The sequence below is a fragment of the Centruroides sculpturatus genome, unplaced genomic scaffold (assembly GCF_000671375.1).
Source record: "Centruroides sculpturatus isolate CEXI.00-Female unplaced genomic scaffold, Cexi_2.0 scaffold302, whole genome shotgun sequence".
NCBI classification, from domain to species: Eukaryota; Metazoa; Arthropoda; class Arachnida; order Scorpiones; family Buthidae; genus Centruroides; species Centruroides sculpturatus.
In genome coordinates this window covers 50,029-63,160 of record NW_019384537.1, presented here as the reverse complement: position 1 = coordinate 63,160, position 13,132 = coordinate 50,029, and the positions used below count along the sequence as shown (strand labels likewise).

General features: G+C 28.5%; 2 protein-coding genes across 2 annotated transcripts in view; both read right to left on the bottom strand.

Moving 5' to 3' along the window:
* LOC111623273 overlaps nucleotides 1–2,562 on the bottom strand; it is a 12,990-nt gene extending 10,428 nt beyond the window's left edge. Inside the window, exon 1 of the mRNA XM_023365794.1 lies at nucleotides 2,490–2,562. The gene's annotated coding sequence lies outside the window, so the exon portion shown is untranslated. The remainder of the gene's footprint in view (nucleotides 1–2,489) is intronic.
* Nucleotides 2,563–4,743: 2,181 nt separating this feature from the next.
* Nucleotides 4,744–13,132, bottom strand: part of LOC111623268 — a gene marked incomplete at its 5' end in the record, with an annotated part of 56,698 nt that continues 48,309 nt past the window's right edge. Inside the window, 5 exon segments of the mRNA XM_023365790.1 lie at nucleotides 4,744–5,065; nucleotides 5,148–5,331; nucleotides 5,588–5,721; nucleotides 9,973–10,133; nucleotides 10,206–10,394. Of these exon segments, the coding sequence (XP_023221558.1) occupies nucleotides 4,939–5,065; nucleotides 5,148–5,331; nucleotides 5,588–5,721; nucleotides 9,973–10,133; nucleotides 10,206–10,394 (795 nt within the window).

Genomic DNA, 13,132 nt, shown 5'->3' with positions numbered 1-13,132 from the left:
TATAATAAAATATTTTAATAATTACATATTGAGAAAATCATTAGAAGTATCATTTAATAATAATGTTATAAAATAAAATTTTAGTAACAAAATCATTATTTCACAGTAAAACTGTTTTAAATTAATTGACATATTGCTAATTTTAAACATTGAAGTGTTTTAGATTTGATTTATCTTAAGTCATAATGTAGTATCTGAGAATACATAATTCAATTTATTACATATATCAGTATTAGCTGCAAACTATTTTCTTATAGGTGATAGAAATTTGAAAAGTTGAGAAATTTTAGTAGTGTGCAGGACAGGATCATCAAAAACTTGGTATAGGACTCAGGATAGTGAGGCCTTTTATAGAGAGATTAGATTTTTTGGTAAATCCGGGGACACATGTCAATCATCACTTTTTATGGTACACAGTAAGCCTATATGTATAAGTATTGTCAAATGAGTACTGTATGTACAGTACATGTACAGTATACATACAGATGACCAGTGGCGTGCCGTCATTAGAAGCGGTGGAAGCGCCGCTTCCCTTGTATTTTATAAAAAATAAATACATATTAATTTTAATTATATGAAAATAATCGCACAATATTTTATTATAACCGCATTATCTATCTTATTACAAATTTCTATACTACACGTGAAAAAAAAGAACTAAGATTGCTATTGTATATTCGAATATTAGTGGCGGAGTGGAATCTCTGTATTGTCAGATTCCAAAAAGCCAGATTTGCGCACGCGCTTTACAGAGCACCAACCTCATCCGATTTAGCCGGTGGAAGCCTACGACCTTGGGTTGATGCTACACATACTCGTATAACGCTTCCAATTCTATACGGGACCGGTTCTGGGCTGTTAGCCGCCCGCCCGCTAGATATTTGGCCGATTACGTGAATAACGAGTAGATTTATAACTTACCAGTAAATTTTTATCGGTTGGGTTATGTTTTTACGATAGTTCTGTATAGTTGACAGTAGTTTAAAAAATCCATTAAAATATTTGATATATTTATTCCGCTTTCCGATTTTATATTACTCACGGATTTCAATGTTGAACCAGATATTACGATTTCGTATATCCCATCTTTAAGGGGATGTATAAAAAGACGTGTACAATTCTTGTATAATGTTAAAAAATTAACCGTTACTTCGACAGCGTCATTTACAACTAAATTTAATGAATGAGAGAAATGCACGAGGAACAGAAAAAGCTCTAGAATTTATTTTCCTTAAATATACGATTTATATATCCGTTTGTCATAAAAATTTGTCTTTCCACTTTTTTCCCAAGACTACAAATACTCGAGTACAAAGTACAGTAACTGGCAGTTTATTGTAAGTTATTTGTATTGGTTCGCTGTTTTAAAGTTAGAAATTCGGATTACTCGAATTTATAACGTTAAAATCGTTCCTTTGTCTCAAATATCTGTTTGAGTCAGACAAATTACTTTCGCTTTTTCCTTTTCAATAAACTGAATTTTCAAAAGGAAAATTATTCACTTTNCACCCCATGGACAATTGTAAACCAATTGCTTGATGCTGGGCTGAAATCTCGGACTCACATGCAACGTGTTCCCTTAACCAGATTTCATCGCCAACAACGGCTAATGTGGTGTGCTGCTAGACATAATTGGACACTGAATAGCATACAATTGTGTTTAGTGATGAATCCCGATTCTGTTTAGGCCAATGTGATAGTCGGCAGCATGTCCGCCAGCTTGCTGGAGAAAGAGCCCACCCTGCTGTGATTTCAGAATGCCACTCATGTCCAACTCCTGGTGTCATGGTTTGGGGGGCAATCAATTACGACAGCAGGTTGTGTGAAGGCACAATGATCGCCCACCAGTATGTGGACAGGGTGATCCATCCAGTAGTCATACCTTTCATGAACACTACCCAAAACGTTATCTTCCAATGCCCGTCCTCATGTTGCTGTCATCACATGACAGGCCTTGCAAAGTGTCACAATCATGATTTTGCCTGCCCAGTCTCCAGATTTATCAGGCATGGAGACATTCAAGCACTTATTGTTTCAATGCCTGCAAGGATCCAAGAGTGTATCCAAGCTCAAGGTGGCCATACCTCTTACAGAAACATGTACCAAAAAGCGATAAAACGCAAAATTTTATCGCTGTTTGGTACATTTCATTTTGTGTTCATTTCTTCTGGGTATGCCCCTGTACATGTTTACCAAGTTTCGTGAATTTCTATCAATTCCATCTGGGTGTAACACTTTCAATTTCCGCCAGTGTATAATGTGAACTATTGTAAAGGTTAAAAAATTGCTTTTTAATATTCTGATTGTTAACTGACAACAATTACTTTAAGACAGACAAACGTAGCACCAGAAAGACTAATCGTTTTAATATTGAAATACAGTAATTCATGAGTGGAGTAAAGATACAAATTATAATTTCTAGATTATAATTCATATCTGTAAAAATATAAATTATGAAAAAATGTGTTATAATTTTCTGATACACTCACCTGATTGCCATATATGAAATAATTGTTATTACCAAAAGGTATATAACTTTGAATAAATCCTCTTTGAAAACCTGTAAAGAAATATTTCATAATTAATGTTTCTTGTTTATAATATTTTTATAATACAGTATACCTATTTGTGTTAATGTTACAATAAATTATAATTGATCGATCTGCGAGTCTTGTAAAAACATCTAGGAAAAAACTTTAGTAACAGCAAATAAATTCTTGCAAAAGGCTAAAACATCAGTATTTTTCTCTTTAATATGTGGCAATTTCAAGACTTATACAAGTGTATCTTAAATTTCCGAATTTATCAACAGTTGGTTATAGGCTATATAAACGTAATCGCAGGCAGATAGTACACGTTCGCAGTACAAAAATTATGTCTTTTGTTTGTTTTTTTTTGTAGTCTACGATAAGGCAATATATGTACCGTGGTATCATAATTATTATAACGGCCAGATTAACAAACGATAAAACAGAAATGGGCAACCATGCCAGGTACCTTTTTTATTATTCTCGACACTGATACAGCCAGACAGTTTAAAACAAATACTGGCTATTTGTGCAATTTATAACAAATATTTAATAAATAAATACAAATTTTTTTCAGTAACATTTTGATAAATCTCTAAGTTTATGTATATTTATCTGTAGATCTGTTCCTAGAACACTGAAAGATAATTACAAAATTTACAGTNCCGGCGATTGTTCGAATGTATAATAATATAACAAAATATTCGATCTTTCACCGACGTATTTTGTATGTGTCGATATTCACCGGAGAATATCGACATTCTCTAATTTCGGTCTTTCACAGTAACTTATATATATATATATATAACAACACTCAAAGCCCGATTATTATATACAGTATACTACATTGCCAAACGATCGCCTTAATATCGGGCTATTACATGGCTAATTAAATGATTAGAATAAAGTAATTTGTCACTAGAGGTAGGCGTTAGGCGCCATCTCTTAAGTAAATTAATAATTAAAATTAAATAAATAAATTATTAAATTAATTTTAGAACCTTCTGGAATAAAAGAACTGGCCCGGGACGGGGCTTGAACCCGCAACCTCCGCTTGCTAGTTACGCCACCAGGAACCCGAGCTAGTCTTCGCTTCCAGAGGTATATTAGATTAGATATAACCTTACTTGGTTAAATACATCACTGACTGGGGACGACTTCATCGCCCACGACCCCAATGGCACCCAATTCAAATAAATTATATTTCTCGGCAAGAATAAGGTGTTAGTTATATGTATAGTGATTTGCTGAGTACTTTATGATATTATCATAAAAATCTTCATTATATAATATGCAATAAATAAAATCTTTACAAAAAAATGTAAAAGAATTTTCATAAATTCTATTAAAGATACAAGAGTATTTAAGATATTGTTTTGAAATTATGTTTTTATTTGTAGAAAAGTGTAAATTAAAATTTACATGGGATATCACATATAGATAATTATCAATCAATCTTATTTAGGAAACTCAAAACTGGATATCTGATTAATATAACTAATTACATTCTAATGTAAATATAAATTGCTTGAACAGGTTCTACCTTACATTTTTTCAAGTAACATTTCAAAACAAATTATGGGAAGTTAAGAGTGAAAAATATCACAGTAAACTTACAGAACTAATTTGTTCATTTAAAATTTAAGAAATATTAACATTTTTTAAACAAAGTTTAATTATGTTACAAAAACTATAAATATTAATTTAACATATTTTTAAAAGTTTTAGCAATATTGTACATTTTAGGATGTTATATTTAAAGTGTATTTAATTAAAATAGACTGGTGATACTTCAAAGCTAACTTAAATACCCGAGTATGAAAGTAATGAGAAAAATTTATATTTTGCAAGTATTTTTGATTGTATTCAATTTGTAGTTTCAGTGTATTTGACTGTGGTGCAAAATTTGTTAAGAGATAATGACTAGTTGTATACAATAAAAATTAATTGAAAATCTAAATTTTTTTCCATTATTTTCTTAGTTTACTCGAATATTTACAGTGAGTCCAAAGTATCACCAAATATATTTATATATATATATTTTTTAATTAAATCAAAAAATTTTAAGTCTTCACACTGTTTAATAAATTAACATAAAATGCTTTTCTTTTAACATTTTGAGTGTCTTTTGCAGTCCAAATAAATTTATAAAGTTGATCTATAGGAAGCATTGCTAAATTTTTCTTTTGTAATTTTGGCATAATATTTAAATATATCAAAGCAAACAAATTTTAATTATAAATATCACTTGTATTTAAGTACATTGCAATTTGTTGTACATGCAAAGTATTCAATGAAAAGTTTTTCTGTAGCACATATAAAGAATTCATATGCATTCAAATTAAATAATGATCTTTTTTTTTACTTATTTACACAAATAATATTCTGTTTCCATTTCTAAAAAAACTGTTCATTTTGAGACTGTTTTGTTAGGTGTTGGTAAAAGTACTTCACCATCTGATGACGTCACAGTATCGACAATGGCCTTACAGAAAAAACATTCTCGATGACTTAACAGGTGAAGACTGATACAAGCTCTGTTAGGAAAAATATTAATGATATGAGTTAATATTTTATACTTTTATATTTTTAGTTTAACAATCAATTGTTTATTCATACCTGCAAGATTCATGACCGCATGGTTCAAATAAAGCAGATTTACGATTGGCATAACAAATAGTACACAATTCTTCTTCATTTATTATTTTATCTGCCTGTGCCAGAGAAATTGCATGGTGTCGAGATTGTAACAAATGAATTAATTGCTCAACTTTTCTAATTTCTTCCTCGCTGACTTCATTAACTGCAAAAATAATTACACAAATATATAAATACTTTTTATCAAAAACTAATTAAAGTACATTATCCTTTAAAATTTTTAATAAAACAATAATTTATATATTATTTCATTAAAGAAGCAAAAAAGTAGATGCAACTGAAGACTAATTTAAATTTTAAAAACTAAATTATAAATTTTAATACTGATTATTATTATTGAAACAATTTCATTTTCTTTACTTTTAATTATTTTTGAAGAAATAAATGTAAATGGAACTCACAGTTTCTCAAATTAAAAGGACGCTCTTTGGCACGTTTTCCTACAGAAGCAGTTGCCACTTCACCAAGAAGAAAATCTAAACAGGACGGTTGAAAACTTGGTTCTGCCAGAAGTGCTATGATTGCACATTCACGACTAAATTTTAAAACAGATATCAGATTAAACTGTATAATTAAATAAATAAAATTAATTGCAAATATATTCAAATAGATAATTAATTATGCAATTAAAAAATCATTGCTGCTTTTTCAGCTAACCAAGCCTATTATCTATATATATAAAAATGAATGTATGTGTGTCTGTGTGTGTGTGTGTCCTTCATGCATTACCACACCGTTTATCTGATTGCCGTGAAACTTTGGGAAGTTGTTTAATATACTCCAGTGAAGGTTTGTGGCACAGTACGATTGCCATGAAACTTTGGAAAGTTTTTTAATACCCTCCCGCGAAGTACATTTATCCTACGATAGATGGCGCGCGTTTACACGAGCGTTCGAGCACTGTGTGTTGGATCCATTTCAAATTGTGAAGACCATTTTCCCCTTTCAAAAAATATCTCTGTATATGCATTTGTTATTTATGATATTTGTAATAATTTTTGTTTAATCACTTTATTTCAACTTTTTTTTGCTAATTATGTATTCGCTCGAACTTCGTTAAAACCTTAACTGTACCCCGAACAACAACCGAAGTTGTAGGAAGAAATTTGCGTATTTTACCAATCTAGGTATCCCCCTTTTCCAAATTTTAATATCGATTCAAAATAATTTAAAAAGACAAATTACAATAAAATGGTTTATTATCCAACTATCAGAAATTTCACAACGTGCCAAGGAAGAGAGGAAGGAGCAATTAAATAATTAAAATTATAAAGGATTAAAAAATATATATATAAAATTGGGAAATATCGCGCTTCTGACAATCGCTGCAAGTGTATGGGCTAGATTTGGAGAATCCGCGTTTCTCGCATGGACAACTGTATGTGGCCGGCTCACGCGTGGAAAACCTTCCGATTTATTCGTGTATGCACCAGATGGAAAAACAAAAATATCATGTATCCACAAGCACTCCGATAAATAAATAGAATTGAAACGACACTTTGAAATGTTTTCCCGATGAAAATCAATAATAATAATAAGTTTCAATAAATATGATAAAATGTAAATTGAATTTTATCATAACAAGTTTGCTTGAATTTCCTTTCTTCTTCTTATGCGCGATGAGTAAGCTAGTCATCATATAAATCCGGTTATTCTAGCATTTTTGCAAGATTTTTTTTATTTAAACAAGTCATACGAAATCTTTCCGACGTTCAGGTTATACATGCGGGGTTGTCACAACCTGTCTAACACTGATCACTTTTCAAATATTAATAGACCAGTATTTTTTTTTTTTTTGCCCTGGCAACACGGGCTCATCTGCTAGTAATATATAAATATATATTTTTGCCTATTTAAGCCAATTCTAATTATAGAAATTTTTGCAACAGAACATCAAATGTTATTGAACTGAACCACAGCTTACATTTAACTTAAATCAAAATATATTGATATACAAAATTATTCATTCAAATTTAAATTGTTGTATGATTTTATAACAACTTTTCTGTAACTGGATTGGCCTAAAATGTTTTTACATATAATAAATCATTTGGCAACCTGAAAAAGCAGAGTATAATTCAAATTTTACAATATGGTGTCAAGAATTTTTCAATTTAAAGATAAATTAATTATACATATATTAATTTAAGATCTGCTTAAAGTAAAATTAATACAAAATAATATTCAAGTTAAAAAAAATATGCGAATCATTCAAAATGTTTTCTATATTTTTTATCACAGCAAAAATATTGAGAAAATTGTCTATTTTAGAAAGCTAATATTGAGGAATAACTATTTATGAATGCATTTATATCTTGATGGAAGTAAACAAATTGCTTAAGCACACAGTGGACATTACATTCCTTTTTCTATTAATGTCATATGATTAGAAAAAATCAACTTAACATAATACACAGTAAAAAATTACTGTTATATAAATAGATTGTAAGAAAATAAAAATTACAAAATTAAAACATAGTCAAACTGTTCATTATGAAATATATAAGATGTATGAAATAATAATCTACATTGATTTCTCTAGTTTATTAGATACATCTTTAGTATTCTAGTAGCAGTTGTTGTTGTTATCTTTTTTAAGAACTTAACATCACAAAGAATAAACTGAAAAATAAGAATTAAATTGTTTAATTTAACATCACAAAAAGTAATATGCTTTATTAATTACAATAAAAAAATCAAATATTTAAAGTATTAGCATTGACTAATTCATTGGAATTATAGACATTATGCACCATAATATTTATTAAACTTTAAATTAATATTTGTAATTGTAAACATTGTTTTCTTTAATTTCCTATTAATATTTCAAAGTTTACTTTCTTGTTAAGCCCTCTTATTCCAATGTATGTTCAGTTTCTTGCCAGACAAAGAACTTCATATGAAATACTTTTTTCTTGTAATTCTTCCACAATTTTCATAAAATATACAATGGATATTGTGTATTTTAAATACAATATCCATTGTATTTCTGTAATAACCAAACAACTGTGCAATATCCCATTTTTATTTCTAAATGAAACATTGATGAAATATTAAGAAAAATCAAAAGTTACAAGCACTATAGTAGGTTTTTTTCCCATACCTATTATGGGTTTGTCCAGACCTATAATGGGAGTAGCCATATGGTGAAGAATGGATCTTATGTACCTGGATTGACCACCCAAGAAAAATTTCTGAGGTTTTTAAACTGCTCATATTTGATCCTGTGTCTCTCAGAATGATAAGCTGACACCTTAGTCAATAGGTCCCACTATGCTAGTTAGGCTGTCAACAATCATATTTACCATCTGACCTCAAGTAGAAAAAAATACCTGAATGCTGGATGAGCATAGCTGTTTACTTCCACCATTTATTTATAAACATTATTTTTGTGTATAATATATACATGTTTTTTAACTTTTCATTCAGAAATATAAAGTTAGTTTTATAAGGAGTATATTTATATTTCTTAAGAAGTTATTTCTTGATTAAAGTTTCATAATAATCTGTAAAACTTTTTCATCGGCCTTTCTAAAAGTCTTCCTGAATGATATTATTTAAAAGAATTATATTTCAGTTTTATCTTCATAATATTTAGTTTATAAAAGTAAAAGAACAAAACTTATATAAATAGTTTTACCATATTATATTCCAAATTCATAAAATAATTAAGAAAATTTAATATTTTTGTGCATTTTATAATATGCAAATTTTTTCATAAATTTAAAAATTTAATTACATTTACATTTACATTAATTACTGGATAATATAAAAAAATTTTGTTTATATATACATATTTATAATGGATTAAAATAATTATTAGATGAAACATTGTAGGAATTTGAAAAATTTAATAATACAGTGGAACCTTGGTATACGTCTGCTTTAGAATACGTCCAATTCAGAATACGTCCTGTTTGGACGAAACAAATTTTGCTCGGTATACGACTTTTGTTCGGTATACGACTAAATTCAATTATACGCGCCATCTATGAACGAGTAGCACTATCGGTGTACTACACTAGACTAGACGTTCGCGGTGCTACAGTTTATAACTTTCTTAAATTTCTTCTGATTTTAATTTGTAAGTAACATTTTATTATTTTTATTAATCATGAATTGCAAAAGGGCAACAGAAAAATAAAAAAATGACTAGAATCATAATGAAACTGAAAAAAGAGATTGTTGAGAAATATAAAGGTGGCACGCGTGTTTGAGATTTAACGAGATTTAACTGTTGCATTCCGTATTCCGAGAACGACGATATCGACAATCGTGAAAAATAGACATTATTAAATTTGCTAATGTTGCGAAAGGGGTTAAATCAATTTCTAAACAGAGATCGAAGACATTAGATCAAGTTGAGAAATGGCTTTTGCTTTGGATAACTGAAAAACAGTGTGCCGGCGACAGCGTATCGGAAGAAATTATTTGCGAAAAAGTTAAAAGGATACATGCTGATCTCATGAAAAATCAAGCAGAAACTAGCAAGGAAAGCGAGGTGTTTAAAGCCAGCCATTTTTTTACATGAGAATGGATTAATCATTTTTACATTACTTCTTATGGAAAAGGTTGGTTTGATATACGTCCTATTCGGTATAAGTCCAAACACCAGGAACGGAATAAGGTCGTATACCGAGGTTCCACTGTATTTATAAATGATCCTCATAGAAATAGGATTTTTTTCCTAATGAATAGTAATGGAAAATGGTTTAAATTTATTATTATTAATGCTGTTAAAGAATGTCAATAATTTTTGAGTCATTCTAAGTATACATATTATTACCTAGATGGTGAACCTTCCAATATCAAAGATGTCAATATTCCAGTTACAGCTGCTATTATAGGAAAGTGATCTATTGTCTCAAGCCCTGGAATTTCCATACTGACAACAAGATAAAAACAACCAGATCTTGATGTAACCCTATTTAGAACTTGGCATACCAACTATATTAATAATAATTTATGTGTAAGTGAAAACAAATAATAATTTGTCAATTTATCTGAAAATTTTATTACCTGAAAGAGACGAGGTAAAAATATTTCTGAAGAAGGTTTTGAAACATCTGTAAATAATTCTGGCACCAAGTGCACTATCATTTCCAATACCCTAAGTAATGCTAATGCTAAATCAAAACAGGTGGCACATATTTTTAATTGACGTGAATCTATAAAAACTCTTTCAGGTCTATTAGATGCATTTTGAATCTGAAAAGAAAATAATATTTACATAAAACTCTAATTTTATTCTTAGTTGTGTTGTTAGATTTTTCTTGTGAGTTGTGAACACTTCAGCATTACAAAACTATACAGTTTGACAACAGCATTACAATATCATGTACTGAAAGAGAATTTTCAGTTGTAAATAATTAAAAATCATTACTTTAATAACACTCAATAAATAGATAGTTTTATTGCTAACTAATTTCAAACTAAAAAAAAAAATTAAGAAACTAACCAAAAATATCAGTTTATTCTCAAAAAATATAATTAACAGAAAATATATTGCAAAGGGTGTAATTTTATGAGGATTTTTCATAACAATCTGTGAATGATTTCAACTAAATTGTGATAAATGATAGAGCACTTTAAGGAGAATATAATAATAGAATATTAAAATTTTTGACCCTCAGTGGAAATTGAGTAATAAAATAAAGTGATTTTCTTTAACATTATATCTAGGGAGAATTTTTTATTTTCAACAATTTATTGGAACCCCTCTCAACCTAGATAATAAAATGAAACTTGGTTAATGAAACAAAGACAACTAGTAGATGTTTTTAAGTGAGGTGAAGTTTCATGCCTGCAAGAGGAAAGTAAAAAATTTGGAGTTTAGAAAGTTCTAGAATGTTCTAGATGGTTTTGGAATGCTTTTAAATAAAAAATAATAAGTTAATGATAAAAAAGAAACCACTATGTGCAATATGAGAATATTGAGAGATATTTTTAATGTTGAGATTCAAGAAATGTCTGATGATAAACATTCTCTTTGAATGAATTTTTGTAATTCATTGCAACATCTCAATAAAATATATTTCTAATGAAAATCAATTGATGTTAATTCAGTTTCTTTCCTATAACCTACAAAACTTTATTATTTTCAACACTAAATTCACCTTACTCTCTTGCAGATGCATGTCCTCATTTATCTAAAAAAACATCCATTAAAATTGTTTTTATTTCATTAACCAATTTCCATTTATCATCTAGGTTGAAAAAAGTCCAAATAAATTTTTGAAAATAAAATATCCTCCATAGACATAATGTTAAAGAAAATCATTATTTATTTTTTTTCCTCTGAGTCAAAAATTCTAATATTCTATAAATAGTTAGTACTATAAGCTCCTCAAAGTGCTCTATCATTTATCACAGTTTACTCAAAATTGGTCTCACGATGTTATGAAAAATCTTTATGAAATGATATTCTTTGTTATAATTAAAAATTATCTACAAATCAGATTTATTTATATGCTTTTTTTTGAAAAAATAGATTAAGAGAAGAAGAAACTATATATTGTACATAACTCTATAGCAAAATACCAAGAATGACAAACTTTAGTGGCATTCAAGAACACGCAGAAAAAACAGGAAGAGACTAGACTTCCTCTGGCATAATCAACATAAATAATTATTTTAACAAATACATGGAATACATAATGAGATTTTTCTCCAACATAATTTCTACAGACTAAAGTCCATAACAAAATCTTCTCAGTACAATATTAAAATCTTTATAAAACAAATATTTTGTTTCAAAGATCAAATAATAAATTCTAACTACTATTTTTCTTGGATGTACCCCTTGTAATCTGTAAAATATACAATATATTTATGATATAAATAAATGTTACTTAATTTGTTTATTTTAACACTAAATTTTTTTTATTTAATGCAAAAATTAGAAAAATCTTGACTTAATATTAGTATATAATTATTGATATTTAAATTTCTTTACAGCTTACAAAACATACTAAAATAAGGTTAAAAAATAAATAAATTCGAAACATTAAAAGCATATGAAATAAGAAAAAACTGGCTGAAAGATACTGAGGGCCATTGGAGATAGAGCTGAAATTTAAAAAAAATTGAATGATAGAGTAAGTCTAAAAACTGTAGAAAACCTATGGATATTAGATACAAGCTGTCAAGAGAATGTTCTTAATGCAAGTATTGGTCATACACTTCTGATTTGTGTGCAAAATTAACTTCATCTAATAATATTGTTTTTAAAAGCATTTACTTGAGATAAATATTTTCAAAATAAAAGTGAATAAATCAATGCATTGCTGTACTCACAAATACCTAAGAGATTTAATTAAGTTTATCAAAAAACCCATATAAAATTTAAAAAATATCACTTTTACAGTAAAAACGTTTTCATGTTTAATTACTATAAATTGCTTTAATAATCAAATCAGTATCAATTAATTACTGTTTAGATATATAAATGTGCTAACTAGGGTTTCTCATTTCCCGGGAAATTTGCCTCCAGCGGGATTACGGGAAAAATAATTTCTTTTCCCGGGATCCCGGGATGAAATAGTAAAATAGAATTTTATATAAATAAAAAAGATCATACAGGAATATCATAAATTTGAATAATTTAATTTATTTTCTAGTAAGTAACTAAAAGTGTAGGGCCAATCTCACCCATACGGACACGTTAGGCTCAATTAATTTATGTTTTCCTACATTATAAGATGAAAGTAAAATAAAGCGTTTCATTGGGAGTTTTAATGATTACGAAGAAAATACTATTTTACTTCTAAAGATGAAATAAAAAATGAACTAAAGTGCGATGAGTGATATTTACTTTCAGTAAGTCTTCCTGTTCAATGATGCGCAAACACAATATATAGATATTACATGAACTAACAAGTAGAGACTTGTAAAACATAGGTAATAATATGCAGCAAGAAACCTCAAAATTTCTCTCTTAGGTGAGT